The 26,124-nt window shown below is 31.6% G+C and overlaps 3 protein-coding genes across 9 annotated transcripts; 1 reads left to right on the top strand and 2 right to left on the bottom strand.

Annotated features, from left to right (window-relative positions):
* Positions 1–3,820: 3,820 nt before the first annotated feature.
* Positions 3,821–7,225, top strand: LOC110653518 (putative receptor-like protein kinase At3g47110). Its single transcript, XM_021809193.2, has 2 exons — positions 3,821–6,759; positions 6,834–7,225. The coding sequence occupies exons 1-2, from the start codon at positions 3,942–3,944 to the stop codon at positions 7,223–7,225; spliced, it is 3,210 nt and encodes a 1,069-aa protein (XP_021664885.2). The 5' UTR covers positions 3,821–3,941.
* Positions 7,226–8,005: 780 nt separating this feature from the next.
* LOC110653580 (uncharacterized) lies at positions 8,006–10,623 on the bottom strand. 2 transcript variants are annotated; one of them, XM_021809291.2, is made up of 4 exons: positions 9,904–10,623; positions 9,680–9,775; positions 9,024–9,188; positions 8,006–8,510 (listed from the first exon to the last, which is right to left on the bottom strand). In XM_021809291.2, the coding sequence occupies exons 1-4, from the start codon at positions 9,931–9,933 to the stop codon at positions 8,169–8,171; spliced, it is 633 nt and encodes a 210-aa protein (XP_021664983.2). In that variant the 5' UTR covers positions 9,934–10,623; the 3' UTR covers positions 8,006–8,168. The 2 variants fall into 2 exon arrangements, with proteins under 2 accessions (XP_021664983.2, XP_021664984.2); XM_021809292.2 differs by having other exon boundaries at positions 9,698–9,775; positions 9,904–10,616.
* A 5,358-nt stretch (positions 10,624–15,981) lies between these two features.
* LOC110653578 (auxin transporter-like protein 2) lies at positions 15,982–20,571 on the bottom strand. 6 transcript variants are annotated; one of them, XM_021809282.2, is made up of 11 exons: positions 20,339–20,571; positions 20,154–20,228; positions 19,768–20,059; positions 19,486–19,679; positions 19,177–19,362; positions 18,900–19,012; positions 18,564–18,747; positions 18,344–18,441; positions 17,463–17,670; positions 17,088–17,345; positions 15,982–16,368 (listed from the first exon to the last, which is right to left on the bottom strand). In XM_021809282.2, exons 4-11 carry the CDS (start codon positions 19,654–19,656, stop codon positions 16,162–16,164), a joined length of 1,425 nt encoding a protein of 474 aa, XP_021664974.2. In that variant the 5' UTR covers positions 19,657–19,679; positions 19,768–20,059; positions 20,154–20,228; positions 20,339–20,571; the 3' UTR covers positions 15,982–16,161. The 6 variants fall into 6 exon arrangements, with proteins under 6 accessions (XP_021664974.2, XP_021664978.2, XP_021664979.2 ...); XM_021809286.2 differs by having other exon boundaries at positions 19,792–20,059; XM_021809287.2 differs by having other exon boundaries at positions 19,854–20,059.
* Positions 20,572–26,124: the final 5,553 nt, after the last annotated feature.

The following is a 26,124-nucleotide window of genomic DNA, read 5'->3' as shown; positions in this document are numbered from 1 at the left end:
TAGATTAAAGCTTATTTTCATATAAACTCAGATTTTCTTGTAAATATTATGGATAGTGAGTAGTTTACCTTTGATTCTGGAGTAAGGGTTGTAATATTTGAGATATTTTGTGGATTTTGATTGGGTAATCCATATTTTGTGGTCTTAATGAGTTTTATTCATTTCTTGTGTGCTTAATGACATGCTTAGTGTAGGATCCCATTAAGTAATGTTCTTAATCCATGGTTGAAGCACCGAAAGGAGAAGGCCTTGTAATAGATAATCAAGAAATCGGACTTAATTAACTTAGACCTATAAATAGGCTAAGGATTAAGAGGATTCACAGATTAATTAAAGAACTTAATGGGTCTTAATTAATTCTAAGTCCACGAAAGTAGGATTAGATTGATTAAGGCACTCTTTGTCTCACTCGAAAGGGAATTCAAAGGATTTAAGAATTAATCTCCTTAAAACCCATAAGTTTCACAAGATTGGATAACCAATTAAAAATTCCAAAATAGCTCGAATATGAAATCCCGAACTCCGGAATCACCTTTTTATCATTGCTAATTTTCAATTGAATTTAATTGCTTGCCATTTTAGAATCTTGCCATATTTGAACTTGCTTATTTCAATTTGATGCAATTTTAGTTTAATTAATACATTGATGAATAGAATATTAATTTTGCACATATAGATTTCACATTCTCAATACCCATCAATTCATTACTTTAATTTCAAAAATACTTCAATTTAGTCAACTTTTATATCAAAAATTCAATCATTAACTCAACTCCTCGTGGGAATGATATCTTTACTGTATTACTTGTACGACCCGTGTACTTGCGGTTGGGCCACATCACTTGTTTATTTATTTTTTATTAATTTATGATTTCATATAGATATATTTTCATAAAATCAAGGCATTTTGCTTGTGTATTGTGTGATTTATTTATTTTTTATTTTAATATATAATTTAATATTTATTTTTATAAGATTTTATATTTTAAAATCATACTATAAAATTTTATTTTTAACTAATTATATTTATTAAAATTTTAAATAATTATATTCCTATTAAAATTAAATTTAACTTTTATTTCTAAAATAATTATCAATTATTTTTTAAAATATTTCTTTATAAAAATGTAATAATATAATATTTTTACATTATAATTGTGTTTAAAAAAAACTATATACTATTAGAAATAGTTTGTCCATAGTAATTATAATAATAAATAAACTAAAAATTAAATCTTAAATATTGTGGTAATATTCAAATAATAATAATAATAATGTCAAATAATTTCTTAATTTATAATTTTTATTTTATTCTTCTTTTTTTTTTGAAGTCTTAAGTTTGTTCTTCTAATTTTAAATTTTTTTATACCTTTCAGCAATTGAAAATTTTCATTGTTTAATTTTTCTATAAAATATTTTGTATTTTTTTAACACAATAATTATTTTTTTATATAAATTACTGAAAAATTATATGGTTAATGGTATACCTCTTTATTTTAATCCTTTGATTTTTAAAATCTATATCTTTTATAAGAATGTTTATTTTTGAAGTATAGTCTATAATTATGCACATAATAAAAAAATTGAAAAAAAATTTATTATTATAAAACTAATAAATATTTAAAAAATAATTATACAAATTTAAAAATATAAAACAATTAAATTATTGTTATGAGCAGGTAAAAAGTGAGAGATCAATAAGTCATATACTTGATATTTAAGAAAAATGAGAAATAAATTTATTTTCTAGTATCAATAAATAAATTATTTAATAATAATTGATATAAATATTATTTAATTTTAAATTTTAAATTCTGATAAATGATTTATATTATATTTTAATTAGTTCATTTATGCTAATCAAATTAAAGAATAAGAAAACAAAAATAAAAATATTAAAACTTTGAAAGAAGTAAAATGAATAAAAAAAAGGAAAATAAAAATTTAAATTTTAAAATTAAAGAGGATATAATAAATTTTAAAGAAATCAATATTTATGTCAAGTGGATATCATTTAATAAATTATTAAGTCACGTGGATTATAAATTATGACTCATGGCAAGTTTTTAAATGTATTAATAAGCCAAATGACTTAATTTTATGAGACTATTTTGTGCTTTAGCTTTAATATGTATATATATATATTTTCTTTTTTTTTTAAAAGAATTTCGGGATTATTTTTAGAGGGGTGGAATCAGTTTTGCTCAATTCAAAGAAAAAAAATATTGTGTGTAATAATAAACTTTCTATTAAGAGAAAAAAATAATAATATATATAAAATTTTAATATATAACAATAATTTAATAAAAAAATAATTTTATAAAATAATATAATTTCACTATAATATTAAATTTACAATTATCTTTACCCATTTTTTTTTTTGAAAGTGTTGTATGATTACTTCATCATTAATATTATTAAAAATATATTTCTCAATATATACCATCAAATAATTATTCAACAATGAATTTCCTATTTAATTCCGTAATTGAATCTTCATAATTTTTATTGTGAAAAATACCCTTTCAATGCTTAATAATTGTAAATTATAATGGTAATATTAATATTAATTTCACAATAAAGTAAAATAATAATATTTTAAAGACTTTAAAGGGTTAAAAAAAAATGTTTTGTGGTGTCATATAAATAATAAATATGAAGTGGATCAATTGTCCCACTTAACAATATGTAGCACCACCTATGATTTTGAGTTTTTGAAAATTTTTGCATTAAAAAAAAATTAGCATTAGCGCTTTCATTGTTATGATTATTACAAAATGTAGGAAAAAATTAAAAAAATACTCAATTAAAAATGATTACTTTTTTATAAATTTTAATTTAATAATATCAAATTATTTTTAGGAATGTAAAGTTTTATATTTGAATTTTATAAATAAAAAATTTATAATACTTCTCATTTATTATAATAATTTTATTGTTAAATGTGTATGAGTGTAATAAACACAATATATAAAATTTAATTCATTATAAATATAAAAATATAAATACATGAAACTTATTCATAACTTGCTGACAACTGCAGCTTGGAAGAAGTGGATATTATTATGAGAAGAGTGGCTGCTGCTCCCATTTGCAAGAGCAGGCTAGTTTATTTGGTGATCTACACAAAAAGAGTTCTACTTACGTAAATGGGGCCACCCCATACAACGACAAGTAACAAGTGGGTCTTTGAGCCTGGTTTGAATCAAGTGAAACGTGAACTCAGTCATGTTTGAGGGGCTTGAGAGAGACAAGGTTCCACACTTGTGGGTTTGACAAATAATGGATATCAGTGTTGAAATGTGATGAAGGAAGAAAAAAAAATTATTTTGAGGAGCTCAAAATTCAGCCAATTTGCAAGATGACGCCGGCCCGTTGATCCAAGCTCTTGAAAACTGAGATCTTAGTGGTTTATTTAGCGTATATGAAAACTGAGATCTTGAAAATTGCTCGTGCTTAACTTCTTGAAGCTACTGATGTTTGAGCGGTTCTTGGAATCTTGAAGCTATTGGATAATGTTTAATCTCTTCCTTGAAAAATTCTTAAAGAATAGTTAAATGCAGTTTAGAAAAATGAATGGAACTGCAATGTCAATTATCACACACTTCTCTTAACTCCTTGATCATGCCAAGAAATATGAGAGATATGGACCAAGTCTATGATTATCCATTGGAAGGGAATATCAAAAAGGCAAAAAAAAATATAAAATTTTCAGCCATAAATTGATTTTGGAGCTCTGGGGTGTGCAAGTCAATACAAGGGGCATATGTATCACTCTGTATGTGCTCTGCCTTTTTCAACTTTCATTAATAGCTGAAAACTAAACTTACTGCCTATGCAGAGAAAATCCAATCTCTTAATTTCTAGATTTGAATTGAAATTTGGAATATATTGAAAGAGAAGTTAAGGACGACTTGGAACTTAGGAGATGAATTTAAGTAATGAAAAGGAGAGCTGTAAGAATAAGAGAGAGGGTACTGGCAATATTTAAGGAAGCAAATTCAGAACTAGGTGAGCATTCAGTTCTTAAACCAAGAAAGAAAAATTGCAGAATTATTATATACACCAGTGCAAGTATGAGTGCACCTTGGGCCTTTGTGTTCTACGCACTTTTCCTGACCTATTCCAATTGTTTCATGGGATACGCCTCAAAGTCCCAGAATGAAACAGACAGACTAGCATTGCAAGCCATCAAAGATGCTATATCTCAGGATCCAAATGGAGTCCTGGATTCTTGGAACACTTCTCTTCCTTACTGTCAATGGCGAGGAGTATCATGCAGCAGCAAGCATCGTCAGAGGGTAACTGTCCTAGACCTGTCCTCGCAGGGCTTGGTGGGTCGTGTCCCTGCTCACATAGGGAACCTCAGCTTCCTCAGGGTTATCCTCCTGCACAACAACAGCTTCCATGGAGAAATCCCACCAGAGATTGGAAAGCTGCTTCGATTAGAAACAATCTGGCTAAGCAACAATTCCTTCCTTGGGGAAGTTCCAAAAAATTTAACCAGCTGTATAAACCTTAGAGAGATCAATTTTATTGACAACAATCTCACAGGGAAAATCCCTGTTGAGCTTGGTATTATACCAAATCTTGCTGTTCTATGCCTTGGCAAGAACAATTTCAAAGGTAAGATCCCACCTACCTTTGGGAATTTCTCATTTCTCATCCTTCTTTCCTTAGAAGAGGCAAGTTTGGAAGGAAACATTCCTGAGGACATTGGTCGATTAACGAGACTGGAATATCTAACAGTGGCAAGTAACAATTTGACTGGTACTTTTCCTTCTAGCATCTATAACCTCTCAAGACTCACGATTTTATCTTTTCCACTTAATAAACTGAAGGGAAACCTCCCAGTAGACATTGGCTTCAGGTTACCCAACCTCCAATATCTAGCTCTTGGAGGAAATCAATTCACAGGTGTCATCCCTAGTTCATTATCAAATGCTTCACAACTTAAAATGATCTCTTTAACGGGTAATTGGTTCAGTGGACTAGTACCTGTGGAACTAGGAAGGTTAGCAAATCTATCTTGGTTAAGACTTGGTGCTAACATGCTTGGAACTAGAAGTGGGAATGATTTGAGTTTTGTAGGTTACCTAACCAACTGCACCAAATTAAAGAGTCTCCTTGTAGGTGGAAATCTTCTCAAAGGCTCAATGACCCAAGCCATAGTCAATCTCTCCACTCAAATAAGCTATCTTTCACTAGGGCTAAACCAGATCCATGGAACTATTCCTCCTGGAATAGGGAACCTTGTCAACTTGATTCTCTTGGATATGCAGTACTTGATTCTACGTGGTAGTATTCCTAATGGGATTGGCAATCTTCAAAAGCTGTCAAAACTATATATCCCAGGAAACCAGTTGGAAGGACAAATTCCAACCACCCTTGGTAACCTTACAGCTTTATATGATCTCCAGTTAAGTCAAAACAACTTATCTGGAGCGATACCTCCTAGTCTAGGAAACTGTCAAATGTTACTGTGGTTAGATCTGTCTGAAAATGACCTTGATGGATTTATACCTGCACCAGTGTTTGGCCTTCCCTCCATTGTGTCCGTCAATCTATCACGCAACTACTTAACTGGTACGTTGCCACCAAATGTTGGCAACTTGAAACAACTTGAAACTTTAGATGTCTCTAAGAACAAACTGTCAGGTGGCATTCCAAGCACGCTTGGCTCTTGTTTAAGCTTGGAAACTATCTGCGTGAACGACAACTCTTTTGAGGAAACAATCCCTGAGACCTTAAGTAGTTTGAGGGGATTACATAAGCTAGATCTCTCGCATAATAACTTGTCTGGGATGATACTAGAGAATTTTGGTAGGCTTCCATTTCTTAAGATTTTAAATCTCTCTTTCAATGATTTGGAGGGTGAAGTTCCACAAACTGGCCTTTTCAGAAATGCCAGTGTCATTTCTCTTACTGGAAACAGAAAGCTTTGTGGGGGAATTCCCGAGCTGAAGTTGCCTGCATGCACTGTGCCACACTCGAATAAAAGAGGACGTTTTCTGTCTTCCAAAGTGTTGGGTCCATTAATTGTTATTGCTGTTTGCTTAGTTCTGTTTGTTGGCTTCTTTATTCTGCGCCACAGAAGGCGCAAGTCAATTGAAAATTCTGCTTCTGCTCCTCTCAACAATCAATTCATCAAAATTTCATACCGTGAGCTTCTTCAAGCAACTGATGGTTTCTCCAATGCCAAATTACTTGGTTCTGGAAGCTACGGTTCAGTATATAAAGGATTTCTTCACGAAAGTCAATCTCTCATTGCAGTGAAAGTCTTCAATCTTTACCACAGAGGAGCTTCAAAGAGCTTCATTTCTGAATGCAAAGCCTTAAGAAACGTCCGCCACCGAAATCTCCTGAAGATAATGAGTGCCTGTGCGAGTGTAGACTATCAAGGTAATGACTTCAGAGCTGTCATCTATGAGTTTATGGCAGGAGGAAGTTTGGAAAGTTGGTTACATCCACAGCAAGTTGCAGATGATGAACGTGACTTGAATAGAAGTCTTAATCTTGAACAGAGATTAAGCATTGCAATTGATGTTGCTTCAGCTCTTGAATATCTTCACTGTGATTGTCAACCACCAACAGTTCATAGTGATATCAAACCCAGCAATGTTCTTCTTGATGATAACATGGTTGCTCATGTGGGTGATTTTGGTCTCGCAAAAGTTCTTTCTAAGGTTTCTTGTGATGTGCAAAATGATAAATCTAGCTCAGTCCTCATAAAAGGATCTGTTGGATATGTTGCACCAGGTAAAATTAGTTTCTTCACACCTTACTTTGTAGCCATAAATGAATTTATAAGTTTGTTCTGAATGATTATGCAGAGTATGGTATGGGTGAAGGAGCATCCGTTCAGGGAGATGTATACAGCTTTGGGATACTCGTTCTAGAGATATTTACAGCAAGGAGACCAACTGATGACATGTTTCAGGGGGATATGAACCTTCACAACTTCGTTAGAATGTCACTGCCGGAGCGATTGATGGATATAGTTGATCCAAAGCTGATTTATGAAAAAAATACAATAGGAAGGAGTGTGCTGGATTGCTTGGCCTCAGTGCTGAGAGTAGGACTATCATGTTCCATGCAGACGCCCAAAGATCGGATGGAAATAAAAAATGTTGCAAGGGAATTACATAAGATAGCGGAAGCCTATGAAAGAAAAGGTAATGATGGAGCAGAACAGTTGCAGGAAAAGACCATTACAATTTCATAGTCTCCTAGTTACATAATTTTTGCAGTCTCTAAAGTATAATATCAACTGCTGCCAATGCAATTTTTTTTAGCAAGGGAATTGCTGAGTGAAGACTCGAAATTAGCTTTATCAAATGAGTAATATGCTTTCCGCCCCTAAATAAAGCAACGTTCTTTTACAATTTCACAGTTTCCTGGTTATCTATTGAATGTCTGCTATGGTTTAAAAAAGAGCACCCTTTGGCCTTCTGAGTGTGTTCGCGTCTCCATATTCTTGATGAACCATAACAGTCGATTACTTGAATCCCACTGAAGTAATTAAGCAAGTGAACATGCACACCTTCCTACAATTAAGCATAAATGTAATTTAATAGTGCCTATAATCAAGCCACAAACGTACTATCTTCATTCCCTTAAATAAAAAAGAAAAAAAAAACAAACTAATGAGCCTGGACTGCAATGATTATGGATGTTCTATAATTTGATTCCCACTGATTTTTCTCAAATCTCTTCAATGGTTGGAAAATATTCTCATTAATATGCAATTCATTATAACCTTATAACTTGCCAAATATAAAGATTTTAATATCACTCAAAGTATTTATCAAGATTAAGATGACATCATAAAAAGAAAAAAAAAAGGATAGAGGTAAAGCTTCATTTCTTTTACTTTCATTTGTTCTAATTTTCTTTTTCTTTCATATGATTCTTTATTTTGTGGTTCCAAGATTTTTAAAGAATATGGAAATCATCCATATGTTCTTTAAGAAGCAAAACTTTGGTACCTTATGAGGACTTTAAATTCATCAAGAAAATGAAAGAGGTGTACTTCGTTGCTGTGCTGTAGCCTAATTGTTCTCGCAAATAAATGACTTCTTGAGAAAATTTCTGTGTAAAAAGGTTTTGTTGTACTGACAAGAAGGTGGATGTGAAGAGGTTGGCATTAGGTACGCTTAAACTCTGCCTCATTCCTCATCATCATCACTAAGCCACCCGTAACAAGGTTTACCCTCCTGAGCTAGAAGAGATTCAACAGGTGGAGGAGAAAACAACTGTGGAGAACTGACTCCTGCAGAGATCTGAGAGGAGGGCAACTCTCTACCAAGCTTGCCATGACAGGTTTCATCCTTAAAAGAGCATGGAGCAGCTTCCAGTACTACCGTTGATGAGGAGCAGTGAGATTGTGCGGAGTGGACTTGCAGGGCAAGTTTCTTTGATGGGGATTCAATGCTTGGTGATTGAACTCGCTTCGAATAACCATGAGAGGAGTGAACTTGTGCTCCAGTAGCATCTTGAATAATGCCATCCTTCAAGAAACATGGAACATCAATGCAATTTGCAGCATTAGAATTCGTTAGCAGTATCTACTAATAAAATCTAATCCTGTAACAGAGATGATTAGTTGAAATGGTCAGCTTTTCCTTTCCTCTTAGCTTATCTTAACACGACGTTCTTCACCAAAAAATAGTGTAGTTAGTAGTTCAATTCGATGCCAGAAAACTCATCTAGGGAGCTTTCTAGTGAGCTTTAGCTCAGTGGTATTAGAGTAGCCCACAGGACAGTGAAAGGTATCGAGTCGAGTCCCAGTCAAGTCGATTACACAAAAAAATAAAAATAAAACAATTGCTTAGATTCAATTTCTCTATGTTACCTCCATGGATATAAGACACCAAATTCATCCCCCAGTCGAAACAATCTCACATCACAAAATTTCATTTTTCTAAATTTTCTCTGCAACCCAGTTCTATTTTCTCATCAACTAATTCGACTACACAAAGTTACAGACATTGAAAAGACACAAAGGGGAAAAAAACATTTACCTTTGACACTCCATTCTCTATCAACAGTATGGGATCACTGTTTTCTAATAGTTTTGGTTCATTATTTTCCCTCTCAGATTTCTCTTGCTCCTCAAGAATGGAATCAACGAGAAGCTTGTAAGAACCCTCTTCAATAAAAGTCCAACCTTCATCTCCTCCATAAGCCTGAAACAGAAACAAGCACTCAAAAATGTCCACTTTACTGCTCTGCTCGATTGCAGAGAAGGCCAAGAGAAACATAAAATGGCACTTTCACGTTCAATTCCATTCTAAATTCACAAACGATATATATATATATATTCAATCAGAAAAGCTAAAATCTCCATTTTTCTGAAGTTTTCACGGCAGACAAACAGACGTTTGTAACATAAATATACATTTTCTCAGATGATAAACAGCCCCCAACTTCAATTTGACTAAATGAGATCAAACTACTATATTTCCCATATTTTCTCAGCAACCAAACATGGAGTAAAAGAGACATACAAGAGAAGCACGATAGAAAGCACATTACATAATTCCCAGATGATGAAATGTACGTTTCTTTTTTTCTTGTTTGGAAAGTCACTTTCAATTCATCACCAAGCATTTCCTCAACTACCAAACAAACTATTAAAAACCGTTTTTGAATATGCTTGTGTTTATAAAGGAATGACCTTGAGAAGGTTTCTTACGGTTCTGCGAACCACAGCTTCAGGGAAGCCCATTAAGCGAAGGGCGTCAACTGCAGCATCAATCCGTTTCAGATCCACCTGTAAAAGTGTAAAAGTTTCTCCCAGAGACAGAGAAAGAACGGCCGATCAGTGAGAAAGGGAGAGAAAATGCGGGAAACGGGAATATAATAACCAAACAAGTAAAAGGAAAGGTTGGAGCATCACACCTTTCGAGCTCTTCCTGTTCTTGGAGGCATATCTGCGCTTTGAAATCCACGGTTCTTGGCTTTGGTTATTTTAGTGGGTTTTGTAATTTGCAATCAGGAGAGCTCGGATCTTGTGTGGTCAATTCTAATGGCGTGAACCAAACCGACCGAATTCCTTTATGGGAAAGCAAACCTCAAATAAAAGAACCCTCTACTGTTCACTCCCAAGTGTTACTTATCCATAATTGTATCTTTTATCTTTTTCCAACTCTATAAAACTCTCATCTCCCTTCACTTATAAGTTATAACCTGTGATTTCCTTGCCTTCGAAGTTATTGAAGAAGATCACTGGGTACAAACAACGTGTGTAGCTTCCCAGTTCAAGAAATTATAACTCAGTAGGGTCTCGTCTTTTAGTAGCCATGACTGACTCAAGATTCTCTTTGGTTCCATAACATCAACAACATCTGTTAAGTACCCATCTCCCTTTCTCTCTGATAAAATGTACCTCTAGCATATATTGGCCGTTTGCAAGAATTTAGCTAAACATGAATGATTAGATGTAAAGTCAACTCTTCTGTCGATGAGTTGTTTTCCTGATTGTTCTTGTGTCAATGAGGTCTTCAAGTTTGTGCTTTGCTTTTCTGTTTTTAAGTGATTTCATAGAAATTTCAGATTTATTTATGAGAATATAATGCCAATTAACAATTTGTAGGAAGTAGAAACCCTAATCAAATATTTTATCAATTGCTATAATATTTGTTTTAAGTGATGTGATAGGCATATCAATTGCTTGAGAGATTCAATGTAAATGTTTTATCAACTCTAAACAAATATTAGTCAAAAAAAAAAAAACTCTAAACAAATATTAATCTCCTTTGAAAAACGATTTTAAATGCTATTCCGGTCAAGTTAAATTTGATGAGGGGAGGAGTCGTCCTTGATTCAGTTTGTCCCCTTTGTGAAGATGAGGAGGAATCCGTGGAGCATGCCCTTTTCTATTGTCACCACTCACCACGCCAAGAGTAATCTGGTTTGCGAGCCCTTGTACTTACAAACCAAATCTGGTGGGTTTCTCTACATTTGATAGATGGTGGGAAGGCTTGTGGCAGCATTTTCGGATTGATCCGGGTAATCATGATTCCATGTGCTGCATTGTTTCTACTCTGTGGAACATATGGAAGGAAAGGAACAGGGCAATTTTTGACCATATTTATCCTGATCCCGTAGCAGTGTATATCAGCCAATATAGCATAAGATCATCTTCTGCATAATTCTACTCCTTTTGTAAATTGGAGCAATATGGTTGGTTCCAGGTTGGAGGTATGGAAAAGACCCCAGTATGGTTCTATCCAGTTAAATTGTGATGTAAAGCTTGGAAGGCATGAGGGCCCCTTTTACTGCTATTGCTGTTGTAGCTAGAAATTATCGAGCTAATGTGGTTGATGGGCTGTCAAAGCTGGTCCGCTGCTCTTCATCTTTAGTTGGAGAAGCTCTTGCTGTGGTAGAAGGTGTAAAGTTGGGGATTTATATGGGAGCAAGGGCTACTATTGTGTAAACAGATTCTGAGATTGTGTTCAAAGCTATTCAAGATCATTAGGGGTTGATTCCTTGGGAGATAAATTGCCGCGGTTCGTTCCATCAAAAGCCATTTACTCTTCTACATAGCCATTGAATGGAGCATCAATTCAACAACGCATTGGTTTAACTGTCCCAGGCCCAAACATTCTGATAATGTGCTTCTGTTTGCATATCCGTAAGAATGAGAGCAGATCATGTCTGAACCATTATAGCTGATAAACTAGTTGCTTTTCTAGAGGAGTTTTGAACTCGGATTGGTATACCCATCAAGGCATTACGCACAGCCACAGGCACGGGCAAACACTTGAAGCCCAAGAAGCCTTCTTTATAATAAGAAAGTCAAGGCCTAATTCACCCTTCAGCCATGCCAATACGTTTTCAAAGGAAGGCCTAATGGGTTAGTAGTGGTACTGTAGGCTAATGAGAAAGTCATATAGATGAAAATTTATTCAGCGATAAAATCAAATAAGATTGAGAATTTAAGATCAAAAAGTCCCAAGTTCAAGTTTTATTATTAATAATTTGGATTATTATGACTTAAATATAAAGTTCTCAAAAAAATAAGAAAAAATAAAATTAATAAGTTTTAATTCAGTATTATTGTACTGGTCTCCAATACTGTAAGATTACGATTTCAAATTTCAGTCTAATTCAATTGTAATACATATATCTATATAAAAAAAAATTAAATAAAATTTTAAATGCAGTAATGGAGCTTTGATATCCTGAAGTCAAAAGCTGAAGCAATGTTAAAGGGGAAAAAAGAAAAGAGAAAATTTTAAAACTTGAGAGCTCTTTTTTTCCTCACTAATGAAGGGCATTTCCTTGAAATACTTTCTGTAAAGTAGCTGATTTCCATCATCTTTCTTCTTGCAAATGGAATGAAAAGTGAAAAAGAGACCTCTATATCTTCTCTTTAATTAGGCACAAAAATATTTGTAAGGAGAAAAAAAAAAATTCTCCTTTACAGCATTTGTACGTGTGGATATGCACATTTCTTTAAGACCAATTTAGAGCAATCGAGAGGCTAGAGCTTGTCTAGTGTCATTTCATCAACAATACTTCATTGACTAACATAAGAAATCCAATAATGATCTTACTTGTATTTGTAGTTGGATTGAGCATGCCTCAATAAAAAATAATATGACCTCTTCTACTTTTAACAAAGTCACTTGTGAGATAATTAAAATTTGATTAATTAAAAGTTTGATTTGGCTTGAGTTATTTGACCTTAAATTTAAGCATATTAAGTAAATTAAATACAGATTGATTTTAAATTCAATAAAATGTAAACAATTCAGAGTTTATTTGGTTTATATTATTATCAATGAGTCATGAATAAGTTATTTTTTAGGATAAATTATAATTTAATCTTTAAAATTTAGCAAAACTTGTAATTTAATTTTTATATTTTTAAAATTAAATAATTTAGTATTTAAAATTAGTAAAATTTACAATTTAATTTTTTTTATTTAATTTTTTATTTAATTGATCATTAATTATAATAAAAAAGACTAACATACTCTTAACTTTATATTTTCTAACTGAAATAATTTAATCTATAAAGTTTTATATTATAAGCAAAATAATCTCTTGGTCTAAATTATTTTATTTATAATATAAAATTTTAGAGATTAGATTATTTAAATTAAAAAAAATTTAGGGTTAAAAATATTTTAATTATTTTTATTCTAATTAATAATAAATTAAATAAAAAATAATAAATTTTTATTAAATTTTATAAATTAAATTACTTAATTTTAAAAATATGATAATTAAATTATAAATTTTATTAAAACTTCAATACTAAATTATAATTTATTTTAATTCTTTAATAGATTCTAATTAATAAGACAAAACATCAAATCATTTTGGTTAGATTCTTTTCTAATGATGGGAGAGTTTTAAAATGAAAGTAATCTTTTCCCATCTCTTAAATTTCAATTCTCTTTGTTTTCTTGAAATTCTAAAGGTGTAAATTTTCTGTTGGGAAAGTCATTTAATTATAGCCAGTAAACGGATCGGATCAAGCAATTTCAAATCATTTGGATTTTTTATTATTTTAAAATTGAATGATTCGAATTTTTCTTTTTTAAGTTAATTAGATCAAAATATTTATTAATTAAAGGCCCTTTGCTTATTTTTGACCAGTCAATGGCATATCAATTGAGTAGCAAAAGGACAAAGTCAAGTTGGAAGTTAATGAGGTAAATAAAATAATAGAAAGATCCACAAGATGCGGTCAATGGGGATATAGTTTGTGTCATAATAGAAATAATATGTTTTGGATTCATGTGGATTCACATGCAAAGAGTTTCTAAAGACATGGTGGCCGATGTGCAAGCCATGTGAATAGTTTCACCATCCACGGATGGAAATTTAGGTAGTAAAATATAATTTTTAAAGATTAAAAGAAATATTTTATATTTATTTTTATTTATATAATTTTAGGAATGTAATAATTTAAGTATAGTGATGTCTTCTCTTGTCATATGTCATTATTTTCTTAATACTCTTTAGGAGAAAGTAATTAGTTGACTAATATAGAGCGACAAGTATAACGAGCCACTGATAAGATGAGTTTTTGTCCCATTAGGTTTTTCCTTGTCTACAAGTAATGTAACGACAATCAATCTAATTATATTGATTATGATAAATGAATGAAAGAAGTAACTCGTTCTTGATATATTTGTATCTCGTTATTTGTTATACTTGAGATGTTTGTTCATATGCGATGTTTATGATATTTTTCATGTTTGCCTTGTCAAGCCATGCTAATATACTAATCTTATTGGATAGATTGTTGTAAGATTCTCTTAGTTGACTTGTCTTGAAAGAGTTCAAGCTAAGTATCACACAGTCTCAAGGGTGTTCTTACAAAGGGTGAAGCAGATTGACTCAAGTTCTATTGCCAGCCCCTCAAAATTATCATGAGATCATTACCCTCTCTCCAAAAGATGCAACTGATAGAGTATGCAATACCTCCTATAGGGGTCGATACTATCTTTTCAAAAGATGCAACTAAAGGGGTGTGCAGCACCCCCACTTTCTCTACCAATGTGTAACTGAATCACCCTGCCTACTCCTTTTAGAGCGCTTGGTGTGATGATTAGAGGGACATACATTACTTCAAGCAAAATCACTTTGACCTCTTTTCTCTAGGGTGTTAATATATGTACAATAAATTCCTTCATGCTTTCCACCATCCATGAATTAGTGGTTGCTCTGATACCAATTGTCGCGAGCCCATTGTTAGGACGCCTTTGAGATTGCATGGCACTTGGCTTGAACTCTTTCAAGATAAGTCAGTCAAGAGAATCTTACAATAATCTGTCTAACAAGATGAGTATATTAGCATGACTTGACAAGCCAATTAGGAAAAATACCACAAGCATCATATATGAACAAGTATCTCAAGCATAACAAAGAATGAGGCATAAATATATCAAGAATGGATTACTTCTTTCATTCATTTATTACAATCAATACAATTGGATTGGTTATTCTTACATCACTTATAAGTAGGGGGAAAACCTATAAGGCGTAGTGGGACAAAAACTCATCTTGCCAGTGGTAAGCTATACCTGTCACTCCACAGTAGTCAACTAGTCACTCTTCCCTAAAGAGCGTTGGGAACACAATGGGATGTAACAGGAGGAGACATCACTATGTTTGAGCTATCACACTTCTAGGATTACATAAATAAAAATAAATATGAAATATCCCTTTTAATCTCTAAAAATTATATTTAACTACCCAAATCCCATCCCCTTGACACAATGCCCCCCCAACTTTCTTTCTAACCAAAGATGTATTAGGCTTGACTCAATCTTAAAATTAGTACAATAACTTTAGATCATCTATAGGGATAGCAACGAGTCAAATTTTTACAGATACCTAATCCAATCGAACCCTAATAGAACAGACTTGAATAGTATATAATCAAGTTTGTGACGAATTTGAATTTGAAGTTTAATACTCATGATGGGTTGAAATTTTACATATTTAGTATCTATTATCTAAACCTGTTTATATAAATATTTAATTAATATTTTTATAATAATATTTATAAATTTTTATATATTTATTTTATATAAAATAAAATTAAAATATCTTATAAAATTATTAAATTTTTAAAATATAAATTATTAACAAAAATAATTTTTTATATAAATTTTTAATTAAAATATATAAAATTAAACGGCTTCTTGTATTTCCTAGATAATAATAATAATATTTAGAACGGATTTGGACAGTTGAGAATAAATTTTAATAAGGTTTGAAATGAATTTAGGTTTTAAGAATATTAATTAAATTTGAATTTAAATATGGTAATTATGTTCAAACAGGATAATTTTCACAGGTATCCTGCCCGTTGCCATCTCTAATAAGTATTTAGTTTGCTCAAGATTTAAAGAAGATGACCCCAATAACTACACTTGCTAGTTCCTGAATTGTATTCACTGAATAGAGAATTTGGAACATTGCTATATGATACTAATTAACCAAACATTAACATTCACAAATCACCTACTGCTTATATAAAGGTTGAAACAAAACACAATATGTAAGGGAGGAGCTGCCGGTGATGGTGCCTCCCTTTGTATAATACATAAAGAAAATGTAAAATGCTGTGGAGAAATTGTAACAAGTGGCTTCAGAGTTTAGAGTATAACTTGGATGTTCAGTCTAGAACACTCAATGGTGCTTTGAGGCAGCCGGCGGTGGGCACTGGTAGCACTTGGCAAAGAGACCAAATGTGTCAACTTGCTTGATAAAATTGGCCATGCTAGCCCACCCTCCTAATCCAAAACCAACTACAAGGACCCATATCACTATAAATGCATTCACTACATACATGGCTGTCCAGCTAGGGAGGAAAAATGGAGGCTTCTCCGCTGCATTCTGTATTTTCAAGAATTACACGATCAATAAAAAAATTTTACAATTTGAGGGTGTAGACATGATTAAATGTATTAACTCTTGCATTTCTTTTTTGGGTTTATCAGAAACTTTTGAGGTCACCAGCCTATTAGGAATGAGACTGGCTACCTAAGCAGGGGCCGGTAGAGAGAGTTGGCAAGCCAGCTATTTCCAAGATATTGCTAGTACAAAGAGTATTAAGTATGAGTATACCACATAACTGATTGAAAAGGAAATGCCACCAACCTCAGCTTGTCTCAAATTTCCGAATTCTAGCCATTAAATCACACTTGTGCGGCTAGAAAAATTTTAAGTCACTTCAGAAGGTCAAGCTAAAGTATCTAGTTGGTAATCAAACACAACAAACCAACTCAACTACATTTCTCTAATGTAAAAATCTTGAATTGTTTCTCAAGAATTATTGCGTAGTTACTCTCATCTATCCATAATCCATTTACTCTGAGGCTAGGCTAATATCACCAAAATAAAGCAATTAGGACCACAATTAGACTTGCTATAGTGATCAATAACTCAAGTAGAAGATTTGCCTATCAGCATCCATATCTATCACATTGGCTATAAGAAAGCGAGACATGTAGTAATGGACTGACAACTTTGTGACACTATTGGACAATGCCAACCAGATGTATCGTACATGTATTAGTATAGCTAGCTGCTGCAGAGAAGAAGGGACCATTTACCTGTCGAGCAGAGGCAGATCGATAAGTGAGCATATGAGCTAAAGAAGGGATGATGTAGACGGTGAAGCTAACCAAAAGTGCCCCCACAGCTGAGTTAATGGGACCAAAGAAAGGAAATATGATAGCCAAGAACCATATAGGTATGACTACAGGCAACCTGGTTAATGCCCTCAAAAATATGCTCTTAGTATCATGCATCCCTACCACTTTCTCCCACACAAAATACAGTGGTGTACATGCGAATCCGAATGTTATGAACTGCAAAGCAAGTAGCAAAAGTATTCACCCCAGCAATCTTCAAATCAAGTCACAGGTCACATGTGCTAGTTCACAAAACTCTGGTTAATTCATTAATAAGAGAAAAATATGCAAAACCTGATGGATGAGCATGAGGATAACTGCAGCATCACGCCATCCGGAATTGGGAAGAAGTGAGAATGCATTCGAGTGGGTGAGAAGTTGATCACCGAATGCCCAGTAGACAGCGGTAGCTGATGGAATTGTTAAGGTGAAAACATACATGGTGGCAAGGAGATAGATGTACTTGAACTTCTGAGGCTTCCACATTGCATGCATAATTTCACTACAAAGCATTGACACCAATTTCAGTGATGAATGATCCTTAATTCATCATAAAATAGCATTTATTTAAGTCTAGAAATATTTCCTTCCTAATTTATTAATTAAACATGTCGACACAGGGTTCTAAGCCCAGTAGGCATTTGCATGCAGGGTGTGTGGGCGTGTTAGAGATATAAACTATTCTTGTAACTCTCATCTACCAGCTTGAACTTTCAAATTGGACGGTTTCTTGACAAATTAAATATGTGGGTGCAAATAATTAAAGAAATATTATGTGAACTAAGCTGTAACTTTTAATATACAACCTATATATGGAGCTATCACATATTTAAATACTTAGCTGACAACTAAAAGGGTTTGGTATTTTGGTGGAGCCAAGATTTGTGGAAGATCAGATGGCAATCATGTGGACTGTGGAAATACAAAAGATGAAATGGTAACAAACTCGTTAACAGTCAAAACCAACCACAGAATAAGATGCGACTCTCACCTAACCACCAAAACATTTTTTTCCTGTACAGTAATATTGACTAATATATGTGGTAAACCAATGAGATCTCACCTGAATTTAATTACTTAGGCAAATGGTTATAGACTTAATAAAGAAATGCAAATCCATTTCTTTACTAGTTGAACAGTAATATAGCAGTTAAAGAAAGAAGGAAAACACTTACACAGTAACAGCATGACCACCAAAAGTGTAGAGGATATTGGTGGCGCCTGTGAAGTAGAGAACCAGTTTTGTTGGGCCAGAGTGAGTTACGCCATCAGCCTGTAAAATGGTAGTGATATGTTAGAACTTGAAGAAAAAAAAAACCACAAATCAGATGGCTAATGTTTAAAGAAGAGGCAAAAGAAAGGATCAAAACCATTGATCTAAATATTGGTAATTACCTGGCCATGAACAATAGCTGCAATGGTCAAATACCAGGCAGTGTAGGTGGTCATTCCAAGCCCAAGAAAAGACCAAATTCTGTAATTGTGAAATGAAGGTATGAACACAGTGGTGGCACAGCAGGCTCCAAAGATATATGTCCATGTCCTCTTGTCTAATTTGTCATTAATGTAGTATATATTGCTGTAATCACCCAAAGAAACAATTCAAATCAGAGGATTAAACCAAACCCATTTTTAATAGTCCTCTGGAAATCAGAAACATTATCTGATGACAGAAAATGGAAAATTTTGTTCAAAAAATAACATAAAATTGAAAAAAAAAAAAAAACTGACCTTGCACAGGCTATGAGTTGTATAACAGAACCAAAGAGGAGAAAAGTGCAGTTAAAGGCCAACCCAACGGCTTTCCACGTTGGACCCAGTAAACCATCTAACACTTCAAACCACTGCAGATTGAAATTTTGGGAAAAAACGAAAATGAAGATCAAGGTAATTTTCTATTCTAGAAATGAGAATAAAATGTAAAACATTGTTTATTTATTTATTTATTTTAAACTTTCTGGCTTTTTTTTTTTTTTTTTAAATTATGGGTTGTTCTTGGAAAGTTAACCTGTATGACATGGTTCTTGAAGCTGACATTCTCTTTCTCCTTTCTGCTTCGGTATTCTACATAGAGCACACTGATGAGATATGCAGTCCAGCTCCCAAGAATCCCGTAAAATACCTGCAAAATTATTCCAGAAAGCATCCCCATTTGGGAGAAAGAGTAAGGCAGTGTCAACAGCACCTGAGCAACCTGTAACCACCCAAAAAATAAAAATTTCCTGCTTAAAAATATGTATAGGACTAGAACAGTACCGTTTGAACAGTTGTAGTCAAATTTTAAGCAGAGTTTTTTTTTGTGGATTTCTAGTAATACCTGATTTGAAGCACAGCTAAACCAGGCATCATATACAGAACCACCATGCCAAAGAATACTCTTGAGGCCAAAAATGGAGTCATCTTCCTTGCTCTCTTCTTCTTTCTCGTCATGCTCAGTTTCAGTGAAGCCAGATACCATCTCTTCCTCTGCTTGTTTCTGGGATATCATTTTTGCTTCACTGCTCTACAGATCTGAAACAAATAATGAAACAATGTCAGGTAAAAAATTTTGAAACAAAGCCAGAAACCAAAAAGCTAACAAAATCACAGAATCAGGAACCTGTCGCAAGATTAGTTACAGTACTTGGATTTGGAAATCTCCCTTGGATTTAAATTAAGAGAAGAGCCAGAAAATTCTATGTAGACCTTTTTATTGACAAATGTATCACAGTCCTGCAAGTCTGCTGCTTCTTTAACACCCTTTTCTAAAGAGAGAGAGTGAGAGATGGTGCTTGCCTCGTTTCAAGAGTGTGCTTCTCTCGTTTTATACCTTGTAAGAGCTAAGAATAGAGTCCAGACGTCGAGTCCAAACGGCTGTTACAGCTCTTTTTTGCGGGTAGAGTGATTATAGTCTGCAAGATTATAAAAGGATATTTAAAATCTCTCAAGAAAATCCTCACAATTCGAAGATTGTCAGTGCATTAATTGTCCTTTTTTGCAACTCACCCAAATTCCCCCCTGCTTTCACCTAATAGAACTGACACTGTAAAAGTCTGATAGCTATTTCACAACTTGGGCAAGCTTAAAGAAAAGAAAAGAAAAGGAGAAGAAAAAAAGTGTAAGAAAATCTCTCTTAAAAAGGAAACTTTGAGCAAGAAACAACAAAGAAGAATTCTGACAGAAAGGAACACCTGAGAGAAAGAAAGGAAACCAGCCAGGAGCTGCTTTTGCATATGAAACTACCTTATAATGTATTAAGAAGCAGAGAAAAACAATTTTTCTTTTTTGGTTTCTCACTTTTTTTTTTTTCTCTGCTGATGGTGCATCTGTTATGTCTAACAGATGCTGCAGAGCTTCTAGTTTCTATCCTCTCTGCTTTCGTTTTGTTTTCTTCAGTTTTGGTGTTTTCTGTCTCAGCTTACTCTATGATACCCTTTTTAAATGAGTTTGGTACAGATCCAAATCTAAGGAAATTAAAACCCTGAAAATCTTTATTTTCTTTTTTACCTAGAAATTTCAATTCCATTTTTCATAATTATATATAAAATATTTTACATAAAATAATAAGTTAATAAAATAAAAATAAACTTCATCAAATAATATCTATCTGAACAAATAATAATTATATTTTATTAAAATACATAAATCATAACAAATCTTACTTTATATATATATATATATACACACACACACTTGTAGGCGTACCACAAATCTTGTCTACTTAGGGCCATGCATAGATAGACAAAGGCTTAGATCAACTTTGTTTCGTATGATGTCTGTTAGGTGATTACTTATACGAAAGGTATTCCACTATTCTTTTTATAGTTACTTGCAAAGGGTTAGGGTTTGGGCAAAAATAATGCCACTATGCTTACTTGTTCTTTAATTATTGTCATTGATATATTTGAATGACATTGTATCATTATCTTTAGGGGCACAAGTTTTTAATTTAATGATAAAAAAGATAATCATAAGTTTATATTATATTAAAAATTTTGTTTCATAATTAAAAAATTGAATATGAATTTATCCTTTCATACTTATAAAATTCTAAAATGGTCCAATACATTCAATGGTGTAAATTTTATTTTAAATATGAATCATTATTTGTGAATAATTGTATAATTATTATTAATTTTTAAGATGTATTATATATTATTGAATTTAATTATAAGATATTAATATTATATTTTTAATATTTTTATAATATTTTATCAGTTAGTGAAAATAAATTAAAAAAACAATATATCTCCATAAAATAAAATAAAAAAGAAAAAAAAATTTTAAAATTGAAGGGTAAGTATATTGATAATGATTGAAGTAATAGTGATTGAAAGGGACTAATGAGGCATGAATTTGTTGAACAGCCACTTAAAGGGAGTCAAAAGTAAGGGCAGCGCAGTAGCAGCATCTAATCCATTGATTGATAGCGTCATTAACGCCAATTTGCTTATAATTAGTCAAGTAAATAACTCAGGCTTAGTGGATAAATGAATATGGTGGGTCCTTCTTCTTCTTCTTCATCTTCATTCTCTTACCTTCAATAAAATATACTCTCTCTCTCTCTCTCTCTCTCTCTCTCTCTCTCTCTACTAATAATTCAATTTACGTTGTCTTTCAAAATTTCGTAATGAATATAAAATATATGTGTGTAATACTTATTTATAATAAAAGGTCTCTCTCTATTAATAATTCAATTTACTTTACCCTTCAAAATTTCATATTAAATATAAAATGTATGTAATACTTGTTGAGAATAAAAGGTCTTAATAAAATTATTATAATTTTATCAAGATATTAAATTTTATCTTTGAGTATTATGTATGTGTGTTCTATCTTTAAATAAATAAAAAAAACAAACTTCAAGAGCTATAAGCAATTGAGTCACCAGTGCATAACGCAATGGTTGAGGTCCGTGTTCACATGGGCGTGTTCAGAGGCTGGTCCTTCAGAATCTCACATCGGATGTGGAGTATGTATGCGTAGTGTTTATATAGGATGAAGTGTCTTGATAAAATTATCAAGATGTCAAGTCTTGTTCCTAAATACTACATGCGCGTGTTCTATCTTCAGACAAAAAAAAAAAAAAAGAAATCCTACCCTCTTTGTGATTTCATCCAACTCAATTTTTTTTTTTTAACTTTTAAGTTATTAAAACACATAACTATCTATATAAATATTTATTTTATAGATGTTAATAGTTAAATAATTGAATTTTTATTTTTTAATGGAGAAATTGAAGAAATGAAAATTTGAATATGAATTTATTAAGGTATTAAACCAAGTCGGATGGATTGAATAGTTGAAACCTCAACCTCCATTCTGTAAACATATCTTAAAGTAATTTAAAGCATGCAGGCATATGCATGTAATGTGTTATTAATTTAAAGTTTAAACCTCACCTTCCATTCCGTAAAGCTAAGTAGTGTTCTTATACTAATAGATTAATTAAGCTTTTAATTAAACTTTGAAATGGTGGGAGAGCTCATGATTAAAGATATGAGTCAATGAGTTATCTGGGACCCTACACTATATATAATTTAAAAAAAAAAGTTGTGAACAATGGTGATGAGAGTATATACATGCAAATGTTTGTTAATTATAATTATGATTTTGGTTGCATGTCCTCAAGCTGCCTGTATCATATATATATATATATATATATATATATATATATATATATATATATTGTTAGTAACATCTTCATTCTAATTTGCAGTTCAGAAAAAAAAAAAATCTTCACTCTAATTTATTAGTTTGTGCATCAACTTTGAAGGTAATTTCAAATTTTTAAATTTAGGCCTACTAATTAAAAGAAATAAATATTAAATTTTTACAAGAATGATGATATTATTATTTTTGTGTGACTTAAATTTTAGATATATTTTGATAGTGATTTGATCTAAAAATTTCATGTTGTGATCTGATTGGAGTAAAAAACAAGATCTATAATGATACTGTAATGAGAATGGAGAGTACAGTCTGATAAGATTTGAGTTATTATATTTTTTACCTTTTATAGTAGATTTATGAAATATTTGAAAAATACATTGTGATTAGTATTTTAAAATTTTAATTTATTATATTTTTGCTCTTTTTTATTATAATGAAACTTTTTCTTTCATTTCATCTATGGATGTAAACTTTTTAATTGAACCACATAAATCTTTTTTCTTCTCTCTTTTATATTATATAATTATATGTGTATTTTAAATTTGTATAATAGATATACATGTAGTGGGTATATAGTTTCTGTTTTTTCATATTCAATTAACTAAAATGTATGTACCATGCATGATAGAAGGAGCTGAGAACCCACAAAGTTGAAGAATTTTGATTGAAATACCAATGGGTTGTGACAAAAAATGACTAATTTTTATTGGCTTTTCCTAATCTTCAAAAGCTTCTCCTTGGATATATCAGAATAAGTATTAATAATGAGCTGCAAGCTTTTGCTTTACATGGCTTATCCTTGGTATTTTCTGTCACTATCTACTCTTCAGCATCTGTATTATTTAGGGTTTGAACAAGCATCCTAGGAGATGCTTTTTGGCATCCAATTAAGACTCTACAAATTGCTTTGAATTAGGTTTTCAATATTTAGTGGGGTAGAAATCATTATTTGACATATCAATGGTATTCACACCATTAGAAATTCCCTAAATTATACACCCATTAGAAATTCCCTAAACTTTATTCTGATCAATTTTAATTTGCGTTTAAAGATAGGACAAGGAACCTTGATTATCTCCTTCCCAAATCCATAATCCCTCACCATTATGTCAATTGATTATATGTCCTTTCCCTAATTTAAGTCTCCTCACCAAATATAAAAAATTTCAAGTGTCCCCAATATAATTAAATTTTAATAAGTATCCTTAATCATATCAACAAAATTAAGAAAACCCTTTTTTTTGAAAAAAAAAAAAAATAAAGCAATAGAAAAGAAATGAACAACTTTATTGCATTAGTTGTTTGAGAAGGTTTGTTTTGTTCACCTTCATGACCATCATTAGTTCCTGTTAGCATGACTATGTAGTAATCACTCCCCTACAAATACATGATTTTTATGGGTCCTAGGATTTGGCTTATGTTAAGTTTAGGTTATGGATCCAACTACAATTGTTTTATTTGTTAATTTGGTATAATCATTTAGCTAATATCAAGTGCAATTCAATTTATAATTGTCTAAATCTATTTGAGTATATATTTTTTGTATAAGTAAAAATTTTATTAATTATAAGATCAAGAAAAACTTAATATGAGTGTTGTCGACTAAAACATATTGATAAGTCATCTCATTACATTCAACCTATTGAGTATCCTTTTTGTACCATGTTCACTTAACATATGCTATCGTAAGATGGGTATACAAATTGAGTACTACTTGAAGCATTACAAATTTCTGAGGATTTAACCCAAAATCGTTTAGAGTAGAGAAAACGAATCTATATAGTCGACTTCAAATTTTTAAAATAAAGACTTAGTTGAGTTGAATTAAGTTGAGTATTTATTAATAAAATTAATTTACTTATAAAAAATAACTATGTTTGACAAACTGTATCTCTTCATTATTATTGAAGGTTTAATTAATTAGTGGAGCCAAGTTCTATAAATAAGATGCTTAATTAGTAGTTAGTGGGTCCTAAGGTCAAGTAGTTTGAGGATGTGTCAACATTGGGTTTGCCCCAAAAAGAAAAAAATATAATGTGCAAGGCAGATTTTTCATAAGTTAGAAGATGAAGTCCAAATTACTTGCTTCCCCTAAAGTGTGCAATGCACTCTTACATCATCTAGCCTGTCTAGTCAAGTAATCACAAAACCAATACATTAAAAGAGTAAATGAACCTAGCATAGCTAACTTCTATTTATTATTATTATAAAAAGATATAAACTATAAAAAATGCTTTGCAATTTAACACATTTTTAAATTTAAATGTATAATTTATTTTCTGATAAATATGTCATGTACTATAAAAATAAAATTTCTTCATGATCAAATTTGTATGAAGATTTAAGGTGAAACACATGAGAAATGGAGTTTCTGAAATGAACATGAATAGGAAAATTCATGTGAGATTAATAGATTTAACCCTTTTCGCAAACCAATTACATGTATTAGGTAGAATTACTGGATTCATCATACTCTTGTGAGCACCGGTATAAAAAATCTAATGATCGAAATTGGTTTACGTAAAACATGAATATATTTATATTCTTAAAAAAATTACATTAACTTTACACAAAAGTTTAAATATTTTTGTGTTTATTAATTTCTGTTGTACTAAGCTACCCTTACCTATATTGCCATCATATTGCTTTGTATGGCCATTTTATTTTATTTTATAGGCTTTATTAAGTGCTAACTTTCTATATTTTGTGCTTGCTTTGATTACTTGATTAGGCATCTTTCATGCAATTGATAGTTCATGAACTCATTTATAATTGTAGGTATAAAGGAATGATTATATACTTTGGGGTGATTTTCAAGAAAAAAGAATTACTTTACACAATAATTTCCCTTTAAACTATTACAATCATTTTCTATGTAACAATCTATATCATTAGCTAGTCTACCTAATAGAATTAACTATTTCATTTAATAGGCTAAATTTGATTTCAAATCTTTCTCAATGATGGAAGAAAATGTTTAATAATTATTTTATTCAGCAATACAACCATGATGTAAACATATATCCTCTCTGTACCTGTACAGTGAAATTAGGATTCAATCACAAATCTTTGAGTTTTGATATGATATTTCTTAGGGACTTTTTTATCATCACAATTGGTGATCACTGACGAATGCAATATTTAAATTTAGGCAACTAGTAATTCATATAAGACGTCTTACATTTAAATACAGAGCCAGCGATAAATATAATATATAAATTTATGTGTTTTATTTACAATTTGATTCTTTTTAAATTTTAATTTTATTATTTAAAATGAAATTTAAAAAATAAAAATATTAATT

The sequence above is a fragment of the Hevea brasiliensis genome, chromosome 8 (assembly GCF_030052815.1).
Source record: "Hevea brasiliensis isolate MT/VB/25A 57/8 chromosome 8, ASM3005281v1, whole genome shotgun sequence".
NCBI classification, from domain to species: Eukaryota; Viridiplantae; Streptophyta; class Magnoliopsida; order Malpighiales; family Euphorbiaceae; genus Hevea; species Hevea brasiliensis.
The sequence above is the reverse complement of the archived record's forward strand: the minus strand, read 5'-3'. Positions and strand labels throughout refer to the sequence as shown.

What these genes read in the sequence shown, in the direction of transcription:
- LOC110653518 (XM_021809193.2), top strand. Translation starts at nt 3,942, where the DNA reads ATGAAAAGGAGAGCTGTAAGAATAAGAGAGAGGGTACTGGCAATATTT. An exon ending in TGTTGGATATGTTGCACCAG is followed by an intron (nt 6,760 to 6,833) that starts GTAAAATTAGTT and finishes ATGATTATGCAG; the next exon opens with AGTATGGTATGGGTGAAGGA.
- LOC110653580 (XM_021809291.2), bottom strand. Translation starts at nt 9,933, where the DNA reads ATGCCTCCAAGAACAGGAAGAGCTCGAAAG. An exon ending in CCGTAAGAAACCTTCTCAAG is followed by an intron (nt 9,189 to 9,679) that starts GTCATTCCTTTA and finishes TTTCTGTTTCAG; the next exon opens with GCTTATGGAGGAGATGAAGG. An exon ending in TAGAGAATGGAGTGTCAAAG is followed by an intron (nt 8,511 to 9,023) that starts GTAAATGTTTTT and finishes TGTTTCTTGAAG; the next exon opens with GATGGCATTATTCAAGATGC.
- LOC110653578 (XM_021809282.2), bottom strand. Translation starts at nt 19,656, where the DNA reads ATGATATCCCAGAAACAAGCAGAGGAAGAGATGGTATCTGGCTTCACT. An exon ending in TCCTCATGCTCATCCATCAG is followed by an intron (nt 17,346 to 17,462) that starts GTTTTGCATATT and finishes CTTGCTTTGCAG; the next exon opens with TTCATAACATTCGGATTCGC. An exon ending in GATCTGCCTCTGCTCGACAG is followed by an intron (nt 16,369 to 17,087) that starts GTAAATGGTCCC and finishes TTGAAAATACAG; the next exon opens with AATGCAGCGGAGAAGCCTCC.